Source organism: Pseudopodoces humilis, chromosome 7 (assembly GCF_049639895.1).
Source record: "Pseudopodoces humilis isolate 2021_Gansu_Grassland_sample_001 chromosome 7, ASM4963989v1, whole genome shotgun sequence".
NCBI lineage: Eukaryota > Metazoa > Chordata > Aves > Passeriformes > Paridae > Pseudopodoces > Pseudopodoces humilis.
This window is the reverse complement of record NC_142206.1, coordinates 30,917,044-30,943,550: the sequence shown is the minus strand read 5'-3', so window position 1 is coordinate 30,943,550 and position 26,507 is coordinate 30,917,044. Positions and strand designations below refer to the sequence as shown.

The 26,507-nt window shown below is 36.9% G+C and overlaps 1 protein-coding gene across 4 annotated transcripts in view; it reads left to right on the top strand.

Moving 5' to 3' along the window:
- The window catches only part of EIF2AK4 (eukaryotic translation initiation factor 2 alpha kinase 4), a 37,879-nt gene that overhangs the window by 6,431 nt on the left and 4,941 nt on the right, over window positions 1-26,507 (top strand). The window contains exons 5-35 of one of the 4 annotated variants that reach the window (XM_005520348.3): window positions 251-331; window positions 785-933; window positions 1,226-1,341; window positions 1,998-2,155; window positions 2,562-3,097; window positions 3,456-3,565; window positions 4,071-4,228; window positions 4,574-4,986; window positions 5,719-5,788; window positions 6,901-6,984; window positions 7,923-8,045; window positions 8,499-8,603; window positions 8,869-8,926; window positions 9,597-9,676; window positions 11,151-11,252; window positions 11,813-11,863; window positions 12,897-13,133; window positions 13,733-13,808; window positions 15,437-15,558; window positions 15,943-15,992; window positions 16,084-16,252; window positions 16,731-16,847; window positions 17,270-17,335; window positions 17,860-18,030; window positions 18,616-18,750; window positions 18,862-18,969; window positions 19,713-19,841; window positions 21,146-21,232; window positions 22,516-22,628; window positions 24,178-24,236; window positions 25,333-25,430. In XM_005520348.3, the coding sequence (XP_005520405.1) occupies window positions 251-331; window positions 785-933; window positions 1,226-1,341; window positions 1,998-2,155; window positions 2,562-3,097; window positions 3,456-3,565; window positions 4,071-4,228; window positions 4,574-4,986; window positions 5,719-5,788; window positions 6,901-6,984; window positions 7,923-8,045; window positions 8,499-8,603; window positions 8,869-8,926; window positions 9,597-9,676; window positions 11,151-11,252; window positions 11,813-11,863; window positions 12,897-13,133; window positions 13,733-13,808; window positions 15,437-15,558; window positions 15,943-15,992; window positions 16,084-16,252; window positions 16,731-16,847; window positions 17,270-17,335; window positions 17,860-18,030; window positions 18,616-18,750; window positions 18,862-18,969; window positions 19,713-19,841; window positions 21,146-21,232; window positions 22,516-22,628; window positions 24,178-24,236; window positions 25,333-25,430 (4,131 nt within the window). Of the gene's footprint in view, window positions 1-250; window positions 332-784; window positions 934-1,225; window positions 1,342-1,997; window positions 2,156-2,561; window positions 3,098-3,455; window positions 3,566-4,070; window positions 4,229-4,573; window positions 4,987-5,718; window positions 5,789-6,900; window positions 6,985-7,922; window positions 8,046-8,498; window positions 8,604-8,868; window positions 8,927-9,596; window positions 9,677-11,150; window positions 11,253-11,812; window positions 11,864-12,896; window positions 13,134-13,732; window positions 13,809-15,436; window positions 15,559-15,942; window positions 15,993-16,083; window positions 16,253-16,730; window positions 16,848-17,269; window positions 17,336-17,859; window positions 18,031-18,615; window positions 18,751-18,861; window positions 18,970-19,712; window positions 19,842-21,145; window positions 21,233-21,468; window positions 21,534-22,515; window positions 22,629-24,177; window positions 24,237-25,332; window positions 25,431-26,507 lie in introns of those variants that run through there. The other 3 variants (XM_014249913.2, XM_014249912.2, XM_088057197.1) reach the window with 3 other exon arrangements.

The following is a 26,507-nucleotide window of genomic DNA, read 5'->3' as shown; positions in this document are numbered from 1 at the left end:
TCATTGTTGGGTTTGGCAGTAGAAGTAATTTACAGTTCCATTCTCCTATATCATTCAATTGATGCTGTTAACTTCTTCAGGAGAGCTAATTTGACTTCTGTTTTTTTGTTCTTGTGACACATCCTCTAAGTCCTTTTCCAACAATTCCAAAAAATCAGGTTCATAGCTTTTTGACTTTTAAATCAGGGTAAGGTTTTAGCAGCTGCATTGCATGTACTGTTTCATCTCTAACAACTGAAATTTATTTTAGCAACGTGAAATCCTTAACGAGATTCAGAGAAGGGAGGAAGAGAAAAGGGAAGAAAGAAAAAAGAAAGAGATTGCCAAACAGGTATTCTTTCTAAGCAGGTGTGCAAAAAAAAAATTGTAGTAAGCTCTTCCCAGTCCTGTAACAGTACTTGTAAAAATTGGAAATTTTCTTGGACATCTTTTCTTATTCAGGGCTTCTAGTAGATCTAAATTAAAATGGGTTCTTGATTGTTTCTGGGGTTTATTTTTGGAATATACTAGCATCTTGAGTGTACCAAGGTGGATATTTTCAAACAGACATAGAAAAAAGCTGGTATGTTAATGTTTCCAGAGTATTTACATTTTTGCCATGGACAGTGCCAAAATGTACTTTCTGAAATCTGAGCACTTTTTCTTTGGCCTCATGCATACATTTATTATGGAAACATATTTCTTCTGTGATTTGCATGACTTCATAGAATAATAACTATGTGCTTGCATATTTTGATGATAGGAGTGGCTTCTGTACTTATTTGGTGTTTCTCATGATTTATAGGAACGTTTGGAAATAGCTGCTCTGAAAAATCAAGAAGACTCTCACAGGAGAGATACTGCAGGACATAGAGTTGCTTCACGCTTAAATGGGAGCTGTTTGGAACATGGAGTGAATAATAAACACCGACCAAATTCAGCTGGACGTTCAAAGTATGTCAGTTTGCATGTGGATTTTTTAGATTTATTTATGTATTTATTTAGTTAGTTCCAAACATTTGATTATAAAGTGAAATTTGGAGGCGAGAGAATAGTGTGCCATACTGTTGACCTGTTCATTTTGGTTTCTTCCTTGCCACCTTCCCCCCTACCTTCATTTGTCATGGCTTAACTAAGCCATGTGCTGTGGATGACTTGTGAACTTTCCAATTTTAAGGTTTGTATTCAAGTCTTGACTTTATACTATTGTTATCAGTTGGAGAAAAATGTTCTCTTCACATTGCAGACGAGAACGCCAGATTTCTGTTAGTAATAATGAAGAGTCCCCTGGAAATCACGAAGTTCTGAACTTCAGCACAAGTGGTGCTGGACAGCTTACTGTCCATAAAGGAAAATGTCTGGGTAAGCCAAATTACAGTTGCAGCTTGAAATGCTGGGGTTTCGGATGCTTTCAGTAGCATGTCAAGCCACTGATAAGCACAGAGCTGGAAATACATGCTTACTGTCCATCCATTGCTGCTGATAGCAATGGCATAAAAGCAGCAGGTTTAGCAAAAACATTAATACAGAGAGGAAACTTTGAGCTGTAACATCTCCATGGAGTGCCCACATGGACAGACCATCAAATGTTTTCATTGTCTTTTCAACATAGCATTTCCTCAGTGGATGGACAAACAGTCTCAAAGTCTCTTGAGAAAGGAAAATTCTATTATTTTGCAGTTTGAGGGTGAACAATTGTTGAACTATGTGTAGAGCTTGGCATTTGCCAAGCAGGAAAGTTGTTCATTTGTTAAAACTAGTTCTTGAAAACGTGCAGCAGTTTTTTGTCAATATGCAATTATTTTCATTTGAGTACTGTTATATAGCATTCAGTCTCATCAAGCCTGATATTTTCCATATCTACCATATAGATACACGTCTTGTCTACTTGTAAGTAGGTTTATGCTTCTAAATTTAGAAAACAGGCTTATTGGTATTTCTTAAGCATTTGCAGAAGCTTTTGTCAAATCCTGAGAAACAAAAGTAGCCGTGTTCCTCTTCTCTCCCTTTGTGTATAGGCAAGGATGAGCAGCTTGGTAAATCTGTCTACAATGCCTTGGAAATTCACAGTGGAGACTTTGTTCTAATATATGAGTGGGTTCTGCACTGGCAAAAAAAGATGGGAAAGTTTCTTACAACTCATGAAATAGAAAAGGTTGAGAAGTCTAAGAAACAGGTAATGCCTATATTTTGCATTTGGCTTAATAAAGATTAAGTGAAGTTCAGTGCTTTTCTTTAGGCTACTAATTTATATTAAACTTGAGAATGGTGGTGATGAACTTGAAAATGCTAATCTTTTAGAGTATCTGCATGAAAGAAGATAAGTGTATTGGGGTATTCAAGAGTTCCTTTACAATAATACAAATGCAAGAAAGTGTGTTTGCAAGTATGCATAAATAAACTAAACATTGAAATTCTGAAGAATACCTGTTAGAAATCAAAGCTGTACTTCCCCAGTGCACAGTACTTCCTTTTTAGAAAACTATGAGGATATCATAAATATTCTGTTTGTGTTACATATTTTATTAGTAGTGCACTCCAAAATATGACAAAGTGCATGTTCTGTTGTGTTTCCCTACCAGCTTCAGGGAGCAGAAACAGAGTTCAGCTCACTGACAAAGCTAAGCCACCCAAACATAGTACACTACAAATGTATGAACCTCAAAGAAAGGGATGACTCAATTGTGGTGGATATTTTAGTGGAGCACATAAGTGGTTGCAGCCTTTCTACATACTTGCACAAAGAGACTCCGGTTCCAGTTGAGCAGTTGCGCCATTATGTGATCCAGATACTGTCTGCTCTTGACTACTTGCACAGTAATTCTGTAGTGCACAAGGTCCTTTGTGCTTCCAGTGTCTTGGTAGATGCTGAGGGGAACATCAAGGTCACAGACTACAGCATTTCCAAGCGCTTAGCTGACATCTGCAAAGCTGATGTTTTTGAGCAGACCAAGGTTCGTTTTAGTGAGGATGGTCTTCCCAACAAACCTGGAAAAAAAGGAGATGTATGGCGTCTGGGCTTGCTTCTGCTTTCACTCAGCCAGGGCCAAGTAACCAAGGAATTCCCAGTTGCTGTTCCTACCAATTTACCTGCTGATTTTCAAGACTTTCTAGAAAGGTATGTTTGTCATATTTTTGTCTTTGATTCTCCTTTTTTTTAAGTTTTTTTAATAGTTTTTTTGGGTTTGTTTTAGTTTTTTGAAGAATAAATAAGTCCTCCTATTTTGTTAGTTGTAGTTTTTATAGAAGAGGTTGATCTCATGGCTCAGGCTGCTAATCTGGGATTTGGGAGAACAGGTTTGGTGCTCTCTTTTTCTCTGCTCTGACACCAACTGTATATCACTGTGGATAAGCCATTTAGTCTGTCTTTTCTTCTGATTCCCATCTGAATGATGGAAGGAATAACTTCTTAAATATAATAAGAGCTCTTCTAACATGTCAGACACAAAATGATTCTCACTATGGTTTGCTAACAGGTGTGTTTGCTTGGAAGATAAAGAAAGGTGGACTCCTCAGCAGTTGCTACAACATAGTTTTATAAACATTCCACAAATAAAAATACCTGTAGCTGAAGAAAATCTAGATGGTAAGGAATTTGGCTCTTCTTGTATTCTGCTAAGTTAGTGGACTATATGCTTGCACTAAGAAAAACTGAGCTGTGCTACAGTTTCACAAGACTGCACTGAGTGTGTTACAATAACTAACTTAAAAGGTAGTGTGATCTTTAACTTCTCTGTCCAAGACTGGCTGGGGTGGACTGACTACTGTTTTCCCTTCTGTAGAATCAGCTCATGCTTTAAAGAAACCTGTAAACTCATCCACCTCCTGCATACACACTTAACTTTGTCCTTGGAAAATGGTGTTCCAGTGAGACTTCTTTCCTTCTTACATTCTTGTTAAAACCATTCCTTTGTCCAGCATAATTCATGTTAGTAATTAAAAACTGTATTAAGATTTATGCTTATACTAGAGCTTTACACGGCAGAGCGCTTGAAGTTTTTTAGGTTTTGTCTCCTTCTTGCTCCTTATTTGGCAATCCCTACTGCCTTATCCCCATATTGCCAGTGATGGTAACTTTGTCTTTATTGCAGATTCAGCAGGTATAGATTACATGGAGACAGTTGTACCCAGCAGTCGGATATCCAGTGCTTCATTCTTCACAGAAACACAAAGACAATTTTCACGATACTACAATGAGTTTGAAGAGCTAAAATTACTCGGTAAAGGGGCTTTCGGAGCAGTCATCAAGGTATGGTATGAAAACTGTTTCCTCTGTGGAAACCTTTCTGGAGATATGCTTGTTTTCTGTGAAGTAGAACAATATATTGGATGGTTTGCATGGTTTTATTTACTGTCTGCCAGTGTGCTGTGCCTGTGTTGAGGTTTTTATCTGGAACTGAATAGTCTGAAAAATTTCTTGCAAGAGGTTGCTGGGAGACTGGGAAGAAGCCTCTCAGTATGGGGAACCTTGCATTTGAATTGTAGTCATTTTCCAGGTGAAAGGAAGACTTCCTGTTTCATGAAATTATTCTTCTGGCTCTGCTTGGTAAGGCATTTGTAAGCATTTGACTTTGGATTAATTTGGATTTTTCAGGTGAGAAATAAACTTGATGGTTGCTATTATGCTGTGAAGCGTATTCGCATAAACCCTACCAGCAAGCAATTTCGGAGGATTAAGGGGGAAGTAACGTTACTTTCCCGCTTGAACCATGAGAATATTGTGAGGTATTACAATGCTTGGATAGAAAAACATGAAAGTCCCCTTCCCACCGTGTCAACATCTGAAACAACTGAAGAGAGAAGAATGCCCCTCAAAGCCGGTCCCTACATCCTTTCTGCTGAGGAGACAGGTGATGTGGAAACTAATGCTCCTCCTCCGTGTTTGACAAGTTCAGTTGAGTGGAGTACTTCATGTGAAAGATCCTCCAGCAACAAATTCAGTGGAGCTGATCAGGAGTCCAGTGATGACGACGATGATGGTGATGGCGTGTTCTCACATTCAATTTTGTAAGTAGGCTTCAGTTTTGCCACTACAGAGGGAGCATGAGCAGAGTTAGTTTCTCTAAGTTCATGTCTTAGCATTCTTGTTTCTTTTGTCAGAAGTAGTTTGCTGTATTTTTATTCTGTCCTCTTGTTCAAAAGTGTATTTGCCAGCACTCAGGCAGGAAGAGGAAATTTTCTAGCTAAGAATTGTCAATCTGTGTGAAAAATGTTTGGGTGTAGGCTTCTTGAAGCTGCTTATTTGTGCCAGAATGCATGACTTCTTACCTTATGTTTGACTGTCTTTTCCAGCTTTGAGAATAAAGTTTTTTAATAAAGAATAACAGAGATTACAAGTCTTGAAAAATACCAAACTTGCCCTTTTTTATTTTGGTTTTTATTAGTGTATTCCATACCTTCCTCTGTGTACGGTTCAGTTCTCTCACTCAGAGTGATTTTTTGTATAAGTAAGTAAACTTATCTCAGTTTTGCTTATTGTATGTAGCAATTAAATTTTACTGATACAAGTATGTACCTTCTTTTTTTGAACTGGGCTATCAAAGGAAGTGTTTCTTTGCAAGCAGGATGCTTTTCTGGGTATTGTTTTGTTTTGCTTTTCTGTTTAAAGTGTATTGAAAGTATTCAGCAGAATCTTAGATTTTTTTTTTTCTCCCCCAAAATAATTTCCAAATACTTCAGTAAATATTTCTTGGTATGCAGAACTTTTGAGGGTTTTTTTCTTTCTGTTTCTTTAAACAGGCCAACCACAGATTCTGAAAGCGAAATAATTTTTGATAACGAAGATGAAAATAGTAAAGGTCATTCTCCAGTAAGTGTAAAGTTAGTGACAATGAAAATATAATAATCTTTTACAAGTAAACAGGTCAGTTGGGAAGTTTTATTTCACTTCTGTTGTAAGTACATAAGCATAGCCTTATAGGTCTGTTAGAGTAAGTGTTGTGCCATTGTGAGCTGCATCTCGTAGAAATCAGTCTGATGCAGCTAATCTGGATTCTGTTTCCGAAAGTGTTTCTTGAACTAAATATGAGGAGTTTTTCAGTCATGACCCAGGTTATTATTGCAGGTTTCTTCAATGTGTTTATGATTTAACAGCCATATGGATTACATGGTCTTAGGCCTCTCAAATTTGAAATTCTGTTCTGCCATTAGATGCTTTTAACCAATACATCTGTTCATAGCCACTTTTTAAAGCAGACAATATACATATTGTTACAGTCTGAAAGAGAGGGGAAGTCAGAATAATGACTAAGGTTTTAGATTATTGTGTCACAGCACTTGCTGTGGACAGTCAGTGCACTGTATCTCTACAAAGCTAATGCACATTCTTCTACAGCATCTACAGTATGTCATTACCAATCCTGATGATCTGTAACATGCTTTTATTTAAAGCTGCATCTCCTGCCTCTTTCTGTTATAATGTACATTGACATGAAAAGGTTTTCAGTATATAATTTAATAATACGGCAGTGCATTCTTTTGTCATTTTACATACGTATATACGTATAGGCATAGACACAGTACCAAAATTATTGGTTGAGGGTGGGGGTTGCATTATTTATCAAGCAAGCATTCTATCTTTTAGTTTAAAATATTTTATTTTTCTTTTTTTTTAGTGTGACACAGCTTGAGATTTAGGGTTCATCTAGTTCTTCCAGAATTCTTTTCCTTCAGTGTCTAATGATAGCAAAATGCTGCTCGACTTCACTTTGAGAGATGGTGATATTACAAAATACCACCACCACTTTGAGAGATGCAGTGGTATTACAAAAATGTCATTGTATTATTTTGCTATTTTTCAAACCTGTCCATAGAAGTTTAGTTAACATCAGTGTATTCTAGCCATTAAAAATAGTAGTATGTGTAATAAAAAAGTCTGCACAGCTTCCTATAGCTAACTGTGTTACTTTTATTGTGATAAAGAATGAAGAAGGCAATGAAAAGAATAGCCATGGAGGAGAAGACAGGACACCAGTTGTTCAGACAGTGCATTATCTGTACATTCAGGTACAAATGTGCTTGTAAAAAGGATACTGTTCATTTCAGTTTGCAGAGAGTAGTTGCTGGTTTTCATGAGAAGAGTAATGACCTTTAAGAATGCAAACGAGTAAGTTCAGTGCTGATTTTGCAATAGCTTGGTTTTCTGAAGGCTTGGCTGGTGGAAGGCTCTGTGCAGTGCATGTGGTTTGTTATGGCTTCCAAGGCTCTGTATTTGTGCCTGGAGAGAGCAAAGTTTTGTAGGGCCATAGTGTGTAAAGGGATAACTGGTGTTGCTCAATGCTAACAGTATGGTGTGTGCACTTCATTTTAATAGCAATCAGTAATCCGTAAATCCATTGTATGGCTCTAACAGTAGGCACACAATGAAACTCCTGCAGGGTTGCAGCTTCAGGCTATTCTACCTCCTTTGTGTTAGGAGTTAGTCAACTTCTCTCAGAAGTTAACTATTTATAGCTAACTGTTCTGTGGTGATGTGCAATTTTTTATAATGCACTTAATGCTAGAGCTTGTCTGGAAGGAAGTTACAAGTAGATGGAATTAGATTTTAATAAGCGGGTTTGTATGTGTTGTGTATATTCATAATAAAAGCAGCTAATACGCCAAGTGCAATAAAGCCAGAGATTCTTTGTGGTTTGGCTTTATCACATATTATGGCTTGGCTGGTTTCACTTTAACCATTAAACTGTTAATGTTTATGTTAGAGAATGTGCTACTCTGCAGGCTCATACCATTGTCCCAGAAAATGAGGTGGGACCCAGAAGTGAATGCATGTTGGCAGCTAAAAACAGCTCTCAGGAGAATTGCAAACAACTGAACTTTCTTGTGATACTGTTTGCTCCTGAGCCCAGGCAGTAATGTGTGTACAGATACAAGTTTCCGATAGTCTCTTTTCTTAACAAAGCTGTTCTTTCTTCCCTCTGTCCCCTGTGTGTGCATAACTGAAGATGGAGTATTGTGAAAAAAGCACATTAAGGGACACTATTGACCAAGGGCTACATGAAGATACCAGTCGGCTTTGGCGGCTTTTCCGAGAAATTTTGGATGGATTAGCTTACATCCATGAAAAGGTTAGTAAATATGATAGTTAAGACCTGTGCATAATAACTGTGTTATGCCTCTTTATCTGTGGCTTTCTTTGTATTCATTTTGGGGTATTTATTAGCAAGTTTCCTCTCTTTACCCTTGCCATTATTAGTCTGTACTTGAGGTTAATTATATTTTATCACAGACATGAATGTTATAATAAACCACTTCAGATTTTACCTGTTTGTTATAAGAATTTGACCATCTTTTGAAAACATGCATTGGGCGTCTGGTAGCACTGAAAATTGTTTCTAGCTTCTGGGCTACAAACTACAATCTTGTCTTCAAGACTGATCTTCAGTGACTTAATGCACTAGATTTCCTACTGTAGTAGAATATGTAATATGATTTTCCAGTCTATTATGAATACTTATAATTTGAATTGTGTTTATTGTTTAATACTCTGTGGGTCTTTTTTTATTCTCGTCTTGTAACAGGGAATGATCCACAGAGACTTGAAACCTGTGAACATTTTTTTAGATTCAGATGATCATGTGAAAATTGGTGATTTTGGTCTAGCTACAGATTATCCAGCAAATGCAGTAAGTACATCTTGAAGTGAATTAAAAGACCCTTGAATTTGGTGATGTAATTACTTAAAAAACAAAAAACATAAAAATATATTTATTGAAAAATAAAAATAAAAACAAGTTAAATGACCACAATGTTTATATATCAAGAATGCTATAAACTTCTTTTAAATTTCTAAGATTCTAGAATTAAAGCATGCACTGCCAAACCAAGTGAGAACAGCCAACAGAAGCATTTCATGTGTCATTTACAATACGAGTGTTTTGCTGATTTTAGGTGGTCTCTAAACAAGAGGAAAATCTCTCAGATGGTTCTGCTGTGTCTGACCCATCAGGTTAGTTTACATTACAACTGGTCCTAAGCAAGCATTTATATTCTGTGGTGTTGTGTACACTGTTAAAACTTCCATTTGTTCTTTAACAGTAAAACTTCTCTTTATTGAGGTCAGGGTTGGGACCCCCCTAGCCACCAAATTGGGTAGCCATGTTACAATCCAGCAGTTTTGTCTCTTATCTAAAAATTAATTTGCTTCCTCTGCTAGCCTTCTGTCATAGATCAGTGCCTTCCTCATGGTGAGGTATATAGAGAGCCTGTATATCTCTTCCATCTGCACTTGTGTTTGCCTGTATAGGACAATTTCAAGACTTCAGTGTCATTTATTTGGTTTTTGTTAGTCTGAATATGGTGTTTTGAGAGAAATTCAGTACGTGGCATGTTTAAAGACAAATGTAATGGTTGTGAAATTTAATAGTAACATTAGTAGTAACATTTCTGTGCTGACCTACTACAAATCTATAAAGTAAGATACAGGTTTAGCTACTACAGCTAGACACAGATATGTGGAGTAAGAACTGTTTGTCAAAGTGTTCTCAGCTGGGTCTTTCTCAGTAAGGACTGCACTCCCACCTAGAAGAAAGAGAACATGAATGAATTTTTTCTTGACATGGATGCTGTATTTATCTCCCACTTTCTTGAAACTGGTGCTCTCATCTTTTGCCACACAGGTAACTTGACAGGGATGGTTGGCACTGCACTGTATGTCAGCCCAGAGGTCCAAGGAAGCACAAAATCCACATACAATCAGGTATGATTGGAATAGACTTAATGAAAAGGTAGCATGGAATCTAAGATGTACCAGGTATGATTTGGAGGACCTTTGTGACTGAATAGGATAGAAATCTTAGTCTTTAGTTAAGGGAATAAAGTGTATATTGTTGATTTGGGTTTCTAGACTGTGATTGTGGGAGGTGAGGGTGTATTTTTTCCATCAAAGAGAATCCTGTTTATATGCAGAGACAAACGGAATTGCAAAGCAGGGAAATGCTTTCCAAGTGGGAGTCATAGAATTACAGAACGGTTTAAGTTGAAAGGGACCCCAAAGTTTATCCAGTTCCAACACCCTGCCATGGGCAGGGACACCTTCCACTAGACCACCAGGTTGTTTCAAGCCCCATCCAACTGGCCTTGAACACTTCCAGGAATAGGGCATCCACAGCTTCTCAGGGTAACCTGTTCCACCCTCACAGTAAAGAATTTCTTTCTAGTATCCAGTCTAAACCTACCCTCTTTCATTTTAAAGCCATTATCCCTTCACCTATCACTGAGAAGCCTTGTAAAAGTTCCCTCTGGCATTCTTGTAGCCTGCTTGAGGCTGATCTGAGATCTCAATGGAGCCTTCTCTCCAGGCTAAACAATTTCAACTCTCTCAGCCTTTCCTTGTGCGAGAGGTGCTCAATTCCTTTAATCATCTTTGTCGCCCTTGTCTGGACTTGCTCCATGGACTTGCTGTAGCAGATCTATGTTCTCCTTGTGTTGGGGGCCCCAGAGCTGGATGCAGCACTCCAGGTGGGGTATCATGAGAATGGAGTAGATTGGGAGAATTGCCTCACTCAACTTGTTGGTCACGCTGCTTTTGATGCAGCACAGGATGTTTGGCTTTGTGGGCTGTCAGTGCACTGACAGATCATGTTGAGGGTCTTTTCAGCCTACACCTCCAGCTTCTTCTCAGGGCAGCTCTCAATCCATTTTCTGCCCAGCCTGTATTTGTGCTTGGAATTGCCCCAATACATGTGCAGGACCCTGCACTTGGCCTTGTTGAACTTCATGAGGTACACACAGTCCCACCTCTTCGGCCAGTCACAATCCCTTTTGATGGCATCCCTTCCCTCCATGTGGTCAAATGCACCACACAGCTCAGTGTCACCAGCAAACTTGCTCAGGGTCCCACTGTCCTTGTCACCAGCAAAGTTGTTAAACAGCTGGTCCCAGTACCAACTCCTGAGGAACATCCACTCCTCAGGTCACTGTTGGGCTGCTGACCACAACTTGAGTGCAACCATCATTTATGTCACAGCTGTGATGATAGAAGGCTTTAACGTCTATCAAATCTTAATGGAATGTGTCTTCTAACAAAAAAGCTTTAAAAACAAATAATAATAAAAAACACACAAAAAGACACAGAAAAAAACCTCAGCCCTCTCTCCTTTTTTTCCTCTGCTATGTTCATCTTCAGAAAATTGCTAAGTACTATGTTGAAGTTTTCATTTTTTCTTCCTTAGAAAGTGGACCTGTTCAGCCTAGGTATAATATTCTTCGAAATGTGTTACCATCCTATGAATACTGCATCAGAAAGGATCTTTGTTCTTGGTCAGCTAAGGCTGGTAAGTACACAGAGATGAAACATACTAATTCTATGCATCAAATAGTTTTTTAAGAGAAGCAAAAGGATGCAAAGTATAGCAAAAAATGTTGCCATAGGGAGTGCTTAAAAATAAGGTTTGTAAAATTTATCATTAAAAGTGAAGAATACAATTGAAGCTGTTGCACTGACATTCCTTTAATGCACTGTGCCATCAGTCAGTGTTCTGTCTGTGAAATTAATCTTTATGTATCAGATAAAGGGATCATTTCATTACTATACCTAGGTTTAGGCCTGGTGGGCCTTTCTTAGGAATCAGTTGGTATTTGTAGTTAGAAAATGCTTGCGATTATGGGTCGTACTTTCATTGTAAAAAAACATCAAAGCATTCTTTTTCCTTTGAGCTCTTCAAGTTAAATTGGCAGTGTGGGGGGTTGGTTTGTTTGGTGGTTTTTGTTTATTTTTTCATGGGCAATGGAAATACTTGGTTTCTCTGTTTAATATGTAGAACTTAAGACTAATCTGAGCAATCTGGACTGCTTGTTAAAATTCAAATGTGGATTTTGGTTTTTGTTTTGTTAGCCTGCAATTACATTTCCTAAGGACTTTGATGAAGTCAAGCATGCAAAGCAGGTAATTTTGAAGATATTTTAACTATTAGGCATTCCTTCTCAGAAAACATTGATTATCATTTTTGCCCCATAATTTTCCACTTAATTCCCCTCCTAGTATTCTCTGCCAAGTTCTTATTAGATGATAATAGAACAAAGGAAATAAAATCTCAAAATAATGCTCTAAGCTGACATGGAAATATATTTACTTACAAAATTCTCAGAGCTCAGTCATGAAGAAATTTAGAGTTCACTGGCACATCTTTTAAGCTCTGAGGGACAATTCTGACTTTTTATGCTCAGAGAAATGGCAGCTGAATTGTTTAACATTTTACTTAAACTTTTTGAAAGAAATATGTGTCGCACAAATGAAAGAAATGTGCAAGCTCAGTTGGCTGCTCCAAACTTGACAGAGCTGCCAAGAGCTGTTCTGGAGGCCTCTATGGCAGAGCAATGAAGTGATAAGAAGCAGTGTTATCTTTTCTGGACCATCTGGGTGGCTTTATCCTTGTGCTAATCAACTCTTTTGTTGACCATTAGTGTTAACTTTAAGTGTGTTATGCTTGTATAACAGCAATCTACACTGTTACTAGTACCAGAAAAACATTTCCAGCTTGTACATTTCACTGAAATATGCCAGGAAGATTCCCCCTGGGGAATACTTGTGCCTCTCACATACTTGTGATTCTAATACTTGTGCCTCTCAAATCTTTGATCTCATGCATGCAATTCTGCTTTCTTAACTTTGTTGATAAAGAGATGCCAGAGCTAGCATACCATGGAACAACAAAGGAAAAGAATACTACATATTTTGTCATCCCAGGAGTCACATTTCTAATAACTTGTGTGGTTTAGTAAACTTTTTCAGATGAAAATAAAATATATTCAAAATTTAATAAGAAAATAATGTCTATCCAAAAGATTTAGATTCTGCTGTTTTTTCCCCTGTAGAGTGTCTTAGTTTATTATTGAATTGATATGCCTACCAAGTTTGTTGCAAATACTGTCAATTTACAAAATGTTTCTAATCTGTAAAATTTTGATTTAATTTGTAGAGATTGGTTATTACGTGGCTTCTGAATCACGATCCTGCAGCACGACCAACAGCTGTGGAGCTGCTAAAAAGTGAACATCTTCCACCACCACAAATGGAAGAGTCAGAACTCCATGAAGTGCTTCACCATACCTTAGCAAACGTGGATGGAAAGGCCTACCGGACTATGATGAGTCAGATATTTGCACAGCGTGTATCTCCAGGAATAGACTATACTTATGACAGTGATATGCTGAAGGTTTGTAGGTGTTCAAGGGATGCATGGGTTTGGCTTTTCCCTGTGTTGAATTTTTCAAAAACATGCTTATATGGGTAAACCTGTAGTATTTCTGAGTGAACTGCGTTATCTCAAGATTCACTTTCACATTGGTTCCCATTTAAAACTACAGTCTCTGCTGTGTGGGTTTGAATAGCCACTTTCCATTTGAGCCTTAATTTCATTCTTCAATGAAGAAAGCAGCAGTGTTTGATTGTAGCAGCTAAAGCTTTATGTCCAGATAATGACTTCCTTTACTCTGAATTCCTGTCAAATTAATGGTTGACCACTTGTCAGCAGAAAGTGTTGCCCCTTGTGGGTGTTTTCTTCTTTCTAATTAATCTAATTTTTCTTAGTTTATCAGCTCTGGAATCTTTCTAAATTTAAAGAAATTAGAGGTAACACAGTACAAGAATGCTTCATATGGCTGTAGTTATTTTTTATTATGTAAGCATTGCAGTTTTTTGTAGTGGGATAAGATAGCAGAATGTTTATTGCCTGTATTACATGGAATGATTGCCTACATGGAGTGTTCATCACACGTGAATTATATATGTACTTTTTATTTGTGATGGTTTCAGGGTAGTTTTTCTATTTGGGCAGCCAAGATACAGCAGCATGTATGTGAGATTGTCAGCCGGATATTTAAAAGACACGGTGGGTGTGTTTACAAAAGTCATTAATTTCCTTTTTTGTGATTGAATTAATTTAAAAGAATGGAATGGGTTTACTGCTATAAGAGAAATCAGAAAACATATTCAGTAGTTGATCATTTGAAGTTTTTATGATGTTTTCTTCTGTTGTTTTGTCATTCCAGTAGTAGCTACTAACATCAAATCTGAATGATTTACATTTTCTACAGAAAGAAGAGTGAAAATCTTAATTATATTTTTGAATGTACATGGTTGTTCTGATAAATCTGTATGAGGTTTTAGAGGTAGAGGCTGTGATGCAAAATCTGGATCTGAATACAAGGGTAGGTAGTTCTGTGGTGGGAGATCAGGCATCCATGTAGCACAGTAACCTCTCACTGAACAGCCAGAATGGGAAAAGCGTAAGGGAGAGCATGGAAACAAAGTGTGTAGTGCTCCTTCCAGTGATATATTCTTGGTAATGCTTTGCTGTTCAGGAACTTCCTGAGCCAAAGCCGATGCCATGATGTGTAATAGTCTTTCGTTTTCCTTTCCAGGAATCTCTCCAGTCATTAATAGTAATATTCACTTAAAATTATTTTTGAGAAGAGAATTTACACAGCCACTGTCACACTTGAAATGTTTTCATCAGCTGTGTTGTCTTACAGGTGTTCATGGTAGTATTTTATATAAAAATAGAGAATTTTGAAATAGAAACTTTGCATTTTTCAAGTAAATCATAATCTGATTAAGCATGATCAAAATTTGGCAATACAAAAGAGTGAGAAAACTGAGGAATGAGAAGTCAAGGATGGGTTTACTCTCTCCCCCCACTCCTTAAACCTTGACAGATTTGGGAAAGTTTTTATTAGCATTTTAGAGACTGAAATGTTTCCATGCTTTTGGAAAAAAAATGGGGGGAGAGGGGTTGGATATTTTCCATTAGGTTGTGTCTGACATCTGTAATGGCTAAAAGAATTTCTTTATATCTGGGGTGCTTTTTTTCTCATTTAAAAGTTTATATTGAAATCTAATTGAGTTAAGCTTCAGTAAATTCTCTAGTGATTCTCAATCAAATACTAAAACAAGAAACTATTTTTCAGTAGTAAGTGGTGTTAGTAATAGTAAGGTTTCACTGAAGATTGGATTCATAGAGATAGATGGTTGCAAAATATAGCTGGAAAAAAATCTGATATTCAGGAGGTTTTAAAATGAAACACAAATACTTCTAGTATATTTTTGAGACAGAGGATGCAACATGTCTGAACAAAATTTGTTCTATACGGAGATGCCTCTAGACCAAAGCAGTATTTGCTACAGGTAACTGCAGAGTTTCTCATCTGTTTCGTATGCCTGCTTTTGTGAAAGGTGGTGTTTAAAGAGGGAGGGCAAGGTAAGGATTCTGCTAGGCTGTGGAATTGGCAGTTCTCTCTTCTGTGGCTTCCTTGCTGAGCCCAAGAAGCATGGAACTTAAGCATAAAACAAACTCTGACTTACTTTCTTTAAATATGGAAGAGAGAAGTATATTAAGGATTTAATGTAATTTTTTCAACTTGTGGATTGACATAATTATGCCCTGCAAGGGTGTTCATGAGCCTGTAAAAAGCAGGTGTTATTTCTGAAATGAGAGAAGTGTTTTCTGGTTTTGTGCAGGAGCCATCAAACTGCATACTCCACTGCTGATGCCCAGAAATAAAAAACTATATGAACACAATGAAGCTTCGTATTTCATGGATCACAGTGGGATGCTGGTAATGCTTCCTTACGACCTCAGAGTAAGTAGCATCATCTCTGCAGGCAAAGCTTGCAGAGGGTTTGGAGGGTGCTGTGGTGGAGTTTGGTTTAAGCTTGCACTTCTTTTGACTGCTGAAGTAGTCTGTCTCTCAGTGTCCTTTTTCTCCTGAGTTCTCTTGTACTCTTGACAGCTGGAGCCCAGACCATGTGTTGAAGTTTGTTTTTTTAACATAGGTGAAAGTAATGTTTTTATTTAAAACTTGCAGCAAGGATGGTTAGATTAATATTACTTGGCTATGTCAGGTTTTTAGGCATTATATTAGATTTGGGAGAGTACAAGTGTAACTACACGGTTTAATTCATCTCTAGCTACAGAGCTCAGACCGACTTTTGTTTCAACAATTTTCATGTATTTTGTTTTTCAGATTCCTTTTGCAAGGTTTGTAGCTAGAAATAACATATCAAACTTGAAAAGGTAAGAGATGTTGAGGTGATGCTTTGCACTGAAACTGTGCTTGGACAGTGACTTCTGAAGAGGCTGATTCATTCTTCAATATTTCCTTTAGATACTGTATAGAGCGAGTTTTCAGACCTCGGAAGTTAGACCGCTGTCATCCCAAAGAACTCCTAGAATGTGCATTTGACATCATTACATCTACTGGAAATAGCTTTTTGCCTATAGCAGAAACAATTTATGCCATTTCAGAAATCATTCAAGAGTTTTCAGTGCTACAGGTAGATTCTCTAATCAGCACCTTTCCTTTCTTTTCCACACAAAATTTAAATTTATCTAAATATCTAGTTTGACATGTTGTAAAAGGATACTCTAACCAGTACAGAACTATTTTCACATTTAATCTATAGTCACTTATAGAACACTGTCATAAAAAATGTGTTTCCTAGGTAGACTTAAATGAAGCATAGGTTTATATGCAAAGGAAATAGTAACTGAATCCTTTACAGTATTATTTACCATTGAAATAATGTCTTCTGTCAAACAAGAAGTGATTACTGTAGAATGGGACAAGGGTTGCCATTCTCTGGTTAGAGATGAAAATTAAGGTAGTGAAAGAAGAGGTTTGAAGTTAATTTTGAACTATTATTAAATGTTTAGGAAGACTTTGTTTTATGGAGGTTGGTTTTTTTAAGAAAACGGAATGGAAGTAAAACTTGGTTTTTTCATGTTTTCTTTTTTTCATTTATGCTTTGCTAGGAAAGAAACTACAGTATTTATCTGAACCACACTGCCTTACTCAAAGCCATACTTTTGCACTGTGGGATACCAGAGGACAAACTCAATCAGGTCTACATCATTCTCTATGATGCTGTGGTAAGGCATTAGTTATTAACATAACCTCTGTGATCATGGCTGTAGAGTATTCTATTTTGTGGAGCTGTATGTAAAAACTATTTACAGCCCATTGCCAGCATGACCAGGAGTATACTCTTGATACATAAAAAGGCTAGCTGCCTTTGGGCTGTAAACATAGATTAATTGCTTCCTTGTTGCTTCTGAATTGGGATGGTTTATGATTCCTGAATGTGTATTTATGAGAGAATTATCCAGCTGTATAATCAAGAACTGAGAGGCTAGTCAATAAAAACATTAAAAAAATTAAATTTGAAATGTATTTTAATATCAGTTAGGTCTTTTCTACTTTGTAAGCACAGAATACAGGTGAAATTACTTTGAATAATTACAATAACACATTAAACACAACCAAATGCTGTTTTAATCTGTTTTTCTTGTAGACTGAAAAGCTAACTAAAAGAGAAGTAGAAGCCAAGTTCTGTAATCTTTCTCTCACATCAGCTAGTGTAAGTGATCTTCATTCAGTTAATTTCCCTGTAATTTGTAATTAGTAGTAATATTTTATCTTTTTTGTAATTTAATCAACCAGAGTAAGAAAAATAACCTGTTACACGTGCTGTTCAGAATAGGTCAGTCTCTTTGCAAGTGGTCTGGCTTTGTTCTCTGTTCTCTCTGGCAGCCAATATTGCAGCTTCTTTAACATGTTTCACAGGCTGTGGAAACTAATAAAGGGTAAATGGAATACTCTAGAGGGGTATTTAATAAAGAAAACTGAGAGAAACTTTAAAAAAATTCTCTGCAAATGTTGAATGTGGATAGAGTTGAAGTTAACTTCTGGATAGTCTGAGACTTGTCTCTGTTCTTTTGCCAAACTTCACTAGGTAAAAACAGCTAGACAGAACAAACAAAAAAGGCAAGATGTTTTACTCCAGATATAAAGTCTGATATTTTCCTTCCTTTTAGATGGGACATATTATGAATGTTGTCTGTGTTGCTATGTGTGCTTATAATTTTATTTTTTTGGTTTTAGCTTTCTCGACTCTATAAATTCATTGAGCAGAAGGGAGAAGCAAGTAATGTATTTCCATTTCTAAACACAATGATAAAACAAAAGCCGAGTGTCACTCAGCTGTTGAAGCATGGCATGAAGGATTTAGAGGAAATCATAGGTTTATTAAAGCAACTGGGAATAAAACTTCAGGTTTGTAAAATGCTCTGCTAATAAATTAATGGGATTACAGGCTGCTGGGCCTTGCAATATTCCAGGAAATAAAGATATTTTATAATAGAAAAAGCACACACAAGTGTCTTTTGATGGCAAGTAATAGTACTGGCATTGATACTTCTTCCTTTCTGTTCTTTTTTTTTTAAATTAAAGATGCATTATAAAAATAAGACCTCTTCCAGTCAGAAGTCTCTGGCTTAAATTCTGTCTGATTATACTAAGACTGTTTTCTTTCCCCAGCCAAGACTGAAGGCATTACTTAGAGTGAAAAGGGGTATTTTAATAAATTTTGAACAAACTGTAAATATTTTAAAATATAGAAATCTAATGACTGCTAAAGGCCTTCACCTTCCTTGAAGCTTGCTATTTGGGTTTTGTGCTGCAGGTTTATTGGGATGCTGTAAGATTAAAACACCATTTCTTTATTTTTCGCTGTATTTTAATTTTTTGGAGCTAAGGAATGTTTCCATATGTATTCCTTATGTAAAAACAGTGTTTTAAATTCATGCTGCTAACAGGAAATTAGTTATATATGTGCACATATTCGTTTTTATTTTACAGATTTCTATCAATCTGGGACTAGTTTACAAAATACAGCAGCACAATGGTATTATCTTTCAGTTTATAGCATACATCAAAAGAAGACAAAGAACTGTTCCTGAAATTCTTGCTGCAGGAGGCAGATATGATCATCTGGTATGTGCTCATCTCTTCTAGTAAATTTGGAATTTTTTTAACCCTTGAGAAAAATGATATTTTGCCAAGATAAATATCTGATCTTCCATTCTGTTTTTTTCTTGTTTTGAGATTCCACAGTTTAGAGGGCCACAGACAGTAGGACCAGTTCCTTCAGCTGTTGGAGTCAGCATAGCTATAGATAAAATAACTGCTGCTGTTTCCAGTGTGGAGGATTCTGTAAGTCTCTTTCTTGGGAAGTGGGGAATTTGTTTGCTTCTGACAGTTCAATAACCTAATTGTAGCTAGAGATGGACAAAAAATAAGATGTTCAGATGTGTTCCCAAACAATACCATACTGAAATAGAAGGCAGACATCAAGATGACCTGTTTTCTTTTGTGTTTCTTTACACAGAACTATTTATTAAATGAGAATGACAGGAAGAGAGGATCTTCAGGCTTACACTGTTGTATTTTCAATTTAAATGGGATGTTTTTCATAGCCTGTGTATTCTTTCAGATGGCAGAGTACAACTGTGTGTATTTAGTGTTATTTTTTCCCTACTGCTTCTTCCCTTATCAAAGTATAGAAGATAGAGATGGAAAGAAATTTTAAGAATATTGACTACTTTGTACAGTGTCACACATCTTCACTTGGCCGTGAAATGTGTATTTTATTATCTTTTCTCTATAAGAATAAATTAACATTGCTAAGGAGAGTGAGAAGGAAAGTAGGCAGGGATACTTGGCAGGCTGAGGCCCTGGAGGTGCTTTACATTGAAGATTGAGCTCCAGTGACTTTCAGGCAGACTTTGGTGGATTGTAGCTCTCAAAAAGAGGTGGATCTAATCCCTTTTTTGTTTTTTAGCTTGATGCATTTTGACAAATGTTGGAATATTTGTCCATCTTTCTTACTTCAACTGCCTTGTGAGGTGACAGGTGTTATTGTCACTAATACTGTCTCGATTTTAATTTCCCTTCAGGTTTCTGTCAGCTCTTGTGACCTGCTGGTTGTAAGTGTTGGTCAGATGTCAATGGGTAGAGCTATCAACATTGTTCAGAAATTCTGGACTGCAGGAATTCCAGCCGAAATAATGTATGACTGGTCCCAGGTAGAATTTTTATCTCCATGTGTTATCTGTCTTATTGTTTTCCAAGATTAATGCAGTGAAACCATACTATTTTTGGGTATGCTTCTGGTTTTATGGAGATAGACTCGTAATACTGAGCATGTAGGGTGCTATTCAGATACGATAATGTCAAGAAAGTCTCACTGGCCTTGCAGCATTCTTCCAGATATTTAAAAGTGTGAAGAAAGATTCCTCCTATTAATAAATATAATACTTAATGGGGATACATCAAGAATAGAACAGTGGCATCAAGTTTTAAACAACCACATAGCTGAAGACACTCAGGTGCAGAGGGAATATTGATATTATTCTACTGTCAGAAATACAGTTTGGCAAACTGAGCTACTAGATGGGACCCTATTTTAGTCCTTGAAGAGAAAGATCTGTAGTAGGAGGGGAAGAGAGTGGCAAGCTGAGTTGCGCCCTTTTCTGTCCAGCTGAAACCAAACAGAGCTGTAGCCAGCACTACACTGGAGTGTAGGGAGCGGGAGCTACATGACAACACTGAAATCCCTTTTAGAGGTGGTGTCACTTATGTAAGGATTATGAGTCTGCTTCACCTTCAAGTGTCTCTGTTCATGACTAACAAGAGAGACTCTGCAGTTGCCCCTTCCATGTGCTGCAGTCTAGGAAGTTTTGAGCTCATTCAGTTCATTGTCTGACTTTTTTGTAATTTTTTGCCATCGCATTTCCAACAGTGTCAATCCCTTGGGACTGAAAAAAATCCAGATTATATACTTTTCCTATGATCACCTAGGCTGGAGTTTCTTAGTTTGGGGTTGTTTTGATTCATAAGGAATGAAGATTTGGGTAGTTCTTGCCTCTGTCTAATGCTGTCCTGCAACCCAGTGCTGAGTAAGTCAGCATAGCCTTGGTTTTATAGGAACCCAGCTGGAGTCACTTTCGTGGCAGACCTCCAGCCATGCAGGACTGAAAGCTGCAGGCAGCAGGGTGGTGACTGATTGCACATTTTTGCAGCTACTTAGACTCTGCACTTCTAGGTATAGGTAGTCCTTCTATGTGGGAACTTGGGCTGCAGGACCTAGGCATTCTCTCTATCTAAGTGTAGACTCAGATTTCAATTTTAGCAAGCATTGGGTGGATAAATATATGCACAATGAAGTTTCACCTACTCAAGTTGTTAATAAAGCTTTTCTCTCTGAAGCTGTGTGACTGTTGCATATCAAGTTACTTTAATTAAAGACAGGAGACTGTGGTTAATTAATTGGTCATTTTATAATCTGTCAAATTAGTGTCTCATACCTCTTATTTTGTTCATACTTTAGTCCCAGGAAGAACTGCAGGAATACTGCAGATGCTCAGGGATTACATATGTGGCTCTGGTGTCAGAGAAAGAAGGAAGTCATGTGAAGGTAAGCATGGGACCTTTATGGTGGTGGATGCTTTATGGTGTTTCAGATTTGTACTATGTTGTTCTACTTTTTTTTAAGGTCATTATTAATATGATATAAATTATACTTAAGTGGAGTTGAGATAAGTACAGTTTTGGTCATTAAGTTGTAGAAATGTTGTTCTGAAGAATTTTAGCATTTCTAACATTTTTTTATCCCTGCATAACGCTGTTATTCACAGACCTCCTTCCCTCTAGGAAAGTCCAAAAACTAGTGCAAACATTGCTTGACAGTGCCATGGATGGTTTAACATGGAAAAAGGTTTCTCTTGTCTCTTGATTTCTTTAAATCGACAAAATGAATTAGTTGACTTTGCAGTTGGCACCTTTTCATGTTACAAAACAAATACAACTAAAATGTAAATCTAAAAAAAATTGGTGTAGTGCCAACAGACAGAACCACACTCTTCACCTCTGTAAACTCAGATCAGGATGCAAAGACTGGACTGTTTCACAACATGAACATACTGTGTACTTCTTCTGTACTCTGCAGCATTTGGTTCTGGTACCTTTGGTTTTTTGAAGTTAAAAGTTTTAAAATATTCTGGATCACTAGAGAAAACATTATTATTATTTGAATAAAGATTAATTCTTTGACTGAAAAAAATACTAGCCATTTTACAGCATATGGCAAGGACAGCCAATGTGACTTACTAAAATATTTTTAACTTCCTATTCATTCTGTTACTGTAACAGGAATAATTGCAAGAATAAGTAAATCTTGATGACAATGTGATATTTCAAAGTCCTCCACAGGCCTATTATAGAGTGTTCTTTTAAATATTGCAGCAAAACCAAGAAAGGAGATGTTAATGAGGTGAATGGTGTTGTTACTGATTGAGCTCTTGCCAATAAAGATGGTGCAGATTCCTAAGTTTTGAACGTTTGAGTTAACTCTTGCAAATTGAAAGGCAAGCCTTATTCTAATATAATTGCTTAACTAAAAATATTAAAAATACTGTTTTTACAATTACAAAACATTCTGTTTAGAACTTAATTATCACGTATTAAATGCAGGGAGCCAAGCTACGCTTTGGGAATGCAGAATAAATTGGTAGTTGGCTGAAAAAAAATCTAATCAAATATTTAATTGGCAATGATTGATTGGTAATGATAATAGCTTCCTACCTTTGACTCTTTCACCTTTAATGGGTGAAACAGTTTGGTTTTGATTAAGTTTGAGAAGTTTATTTGTATGCCATTTTAAGAATCAACAATCTTAAGAACCATTGAACTACATCATAGGTGAAATCCTTTGAGAAAGACAGGCAGACGGAGAAAAGGATTTTAGAATCTGACTTAGTAGATCACCTGATCCAGAAACTGAAAATGAAAATCGGTGATGAAAGATGTAGTAGGTAAGTAGCACAATGTGTCAATAATGTGAATGGTCAAAATCAGAAGTGAATATGTTTGCATATGCTCAGTTAAACCTTAATTTTATTTGGTAAAGAAATTGCTGAATTTCTTTTAAGGGGAAAAGAAAGCAAAAGGCTTTGTTATAGAATTGTAGAAATTGTTACAGAATTGTAAGAAAGAAACTGATTACCCTAGCTGCTGCTACATTCACACATGCATAATGCTTCACAAATTAAAAGTCCACACATTTATCTCAGTTATCTCAGTTATCAGAGCAGCTAGAGTAGCAGTAGTGTTTGGCTGTGTGCAAGTCCCTGTTACTGAGCAGAAGTCCATTACATTTGTGTACTGTGTAATCAAAATACTAAAGCAACAAATCCCTTTCGTTCTGGAGCACTATTGGTATGGTGAAATGAGGGTGTAACTGTTGCACTTCTGTATGCTGTGCTGCCACAAGTGAAAGTAACGCCTGGCAAAGACTTGAGGTACATGGGAGAACCCCTTCATCCTGTCTTCACTGAAATTATTATTTATTGTCACCAGTGGAAGTTAGTACAGAAGTGACAGGGGAGACTAGTCATTCCTGTGTGCTCAAGTAGTACAGCTGTTACTTACAGATAGGCCCTGTAAGTCTGTCATTATTCATGCATCTAACTATATGTGTGTACGTATATATGTCTGCATTGGCAGCAGGAATAGACATGCATTAGTCACACAAAGTAGAATTCAGAAACTTAACAGATTTGCCATCCAGTTTTTCTGACTAGGCTTAACAATAAAAGAAATCATAAGTTTGGAAATGCTGAAATGAAGCAGTAGTTTATACAAGCAGTGTATGTCTCCTGCAACCCATCTCTTGTTCTCCTTTTTCTGGTCTCAGCCAGTCTCTATTTAACTTTGCAACTAATCTGATCTCAGGTGCTTTCGGATCTACTAGAAGCTGTGAAAGAAAAATATTCTTTAAAAAACTTACCTTATTTCTAAATCCTGAAAACAGAATAGAGAAATCCCTGCATGGTACCACTAAACAGAGACATGCAATAGCTGATTGTAATAGCGCTGGCAAATTTCTCTTTGAATGAATTCCTGAATGTGGAAAGTAAAGGTATCCAAACTAATTACTGAAGACTTCTTTGAATATGTGTACTTTTAAGTATAAATACTACTTTTATACTTCAGCATTATGTCACAGAATCCTGTGAGAAACAGATTAAATTAATAATTCAGAGAGAATACTCTCACAGTATATTTTTGTATTAGGATATAAATCACTCTTGCATGATAGGGAGGACATTTTTTGTATCCATAGGGAGCACTGCTTCTAGATCTGACTTTTTAATGCAATTCTGTATGGTTTCCTCTCAATTCCTGAATAGAATTGATTCATGTTAACAAATGTGTGCTGGGGAGTATCCACAAACTTCTTTATCTATTGGAACTAAGTTTAAGTATGTATGATAATGTGAAACTACTGTCTTATTACAGTATTTGTTTATAATTGTAAATCTGCTTCCTTAACTGTCTTTGGTTTTGTTTTGGTTTTTTTAGAGAAACCACAGATAATCTTTCAATACCAAATCAAAAAGGATCATTTACTAATATTTCAGGTATTTAATCTCTAATTATAGAACATACAAACTGTTCCTCTTTCTGCTCAAAAATTATTTTGTAGGAAAATATTAACAAAGGTAAAGTAAGAAAATACTTTATGGCAGAACTCTGATTAGAGGCACTTCCTCTTAATCTCAGATATTGTTCCAAATGATTTAAAACTGAATTTTTCTCCAAACTAAGTGCTCAGACCAATGGACAGAATATTCTTCGTACAAGCATTCATTGATGCAGTAATACAAGAGGCTGGGAAAGCCAAAACTCACAAATTTTTCATAGCTGAGGAGAAATTTAAATGTTATCTTGATGAAAAATAACTTGACCTGTGATAGTTAGCATATTGAGATCTGTTTACATTGACTTACCAAAAAAAATCTACAAATAACATTTTTTCCAAATGAAAATGCCTTTACATTTCTAGCTATGGATTTGCATTCCTTATTCTGATAATACAATTTTGTATATAAAGAATAATTAAGTGCTTACTGTGTGGCTAAAGTTTGGCATTTTTGATACATGTTTTACTGAGCACTGATCCCATGTGTGGTGGTGGTGATTTTTAGAGAAACACTTCACACGTGCACACTTTTGTATAATAGGGAGGGAGAGAGGCCATGTTGAACTTGGAGAGGTTTGTGTGTGTGACTACCAGAAGTGGAAATCTGGATTTCAAAACAAGCCATTTCAAATTTTAATTATTATTTGGGGAAGCTGGGGCTTATTGTTCTGCTGTGGGACCAAGCACTAAATAGTCGCCTCATTCTTGTAATGGCTTTTCTTTGCTTACTATTAGGTGCACTGCATTTCATTGTAGAATTATGCAAGTCTTTTGGAACCTTTTCTTCATTGCAGCCAACAGTGATATAAAATACCAAATTTCCTAGTCTTAACAATCAGTCCTTCAAAGTCATAACTGAGTGTTTGAGAATTTATGTGCATGTCTCATTATCCTGTCAGATCTTGGAGGTTTTCAGCAGCTTTTTAATCAGTACTACACTGATTTTCATTTATTAATATTTGTGAATTTTCTGTTTGTTGATACTTGTTGTATAAAGAAATACTATAAACTAAAATGATGTGTTTGCATTTTAGGTGTGTTTGAATCACATGGAACTCTTGTAGTGCCTAACGTTAGTGTTATAGCTCCTGAAAAATTATCTTCCAGTGCCAGGCGTCGTCAAGAAATTCAGGTACACACCCATCAAATAAGTATTCAGAAGTGATCCCTAGAAGTTAAGGAATGGTAGAATTCATACTTTCTATTATCACCTAACTAAAACAAATTCATCCTTTTTGTTCTTTATTCATAAAATAGACCTGGAACAACACAAATGGTTGAAGGCAAAGACCACCCTTTTTAACAGTTTGGATGCTAAGGATTATCTGTGACATTTGTGGCTCAGCTAATCATTGTGCATACATATTAGAAATCCTACTTTTCTAGGAACTGTGGTTCTGGAACTTCCTTTTTCTTCCTCCCTAAATGCTATTAAAGGTTGTCATGGTTTAACCCCAGCCAGCAGCCAAGCCCCACACAGCCACTCACTCACTCCCTCACCAGTGTTATCAGGGAGAGAATCAGAAGGGTAAAAGCCAGAAAACCCTTGGATTGAGAAAAAGACAGGGAAAGCAAAAGCTGTGCAGACCAGCAAAGCAAAAGAAGGAATGAATTCAGTGCTTCCCATGGGCAGGCAGGTGTTCAGCCATCCCCAGGAGAGCAGGGCCCCATCACCTGTAATGGTGAATGGGGAGACAAACACCTTCACTTCAAATGCCCCCCCTTCTTCCTTTTTCCCCTCACTGTATATACTGAGCATGATGTCACATGGCCTGGAATGTCCCTTTGGTCAGCTGGCGTCACCTGCCCTGGCTGTATCACCTTCCAGCCTCCCAGTCACCCTCAGCTTCCTCGCCAGTGTGGGCATAAGAAAACCAACAAGGCCTTGGCTCTATGTATTATCAAACAAGTTACATTCTTTAAAAGAACTAGTCTGTGCAGCAGTGGGGGAAGACATTGGAAAATTCTTTTAACTTCAATACAATAGTGTTTGATCCCTACATCTGTGGCTAACAGTCTTGTACCAGCTATTGCTTCCTTACTTAACTTTATCAGTGATTAACTGCTCAGCAGTAACAAAAATGTCTGTTATCAATCCTGTGCTCAGCAAATGTCCAAAACATAGCCCCATACCAGATTTGTGAAGAAAGCTAACTCTACACCAGACAAAACCAGCACAAAGGTGTGAGTTCATCTTACTTTTAATCTG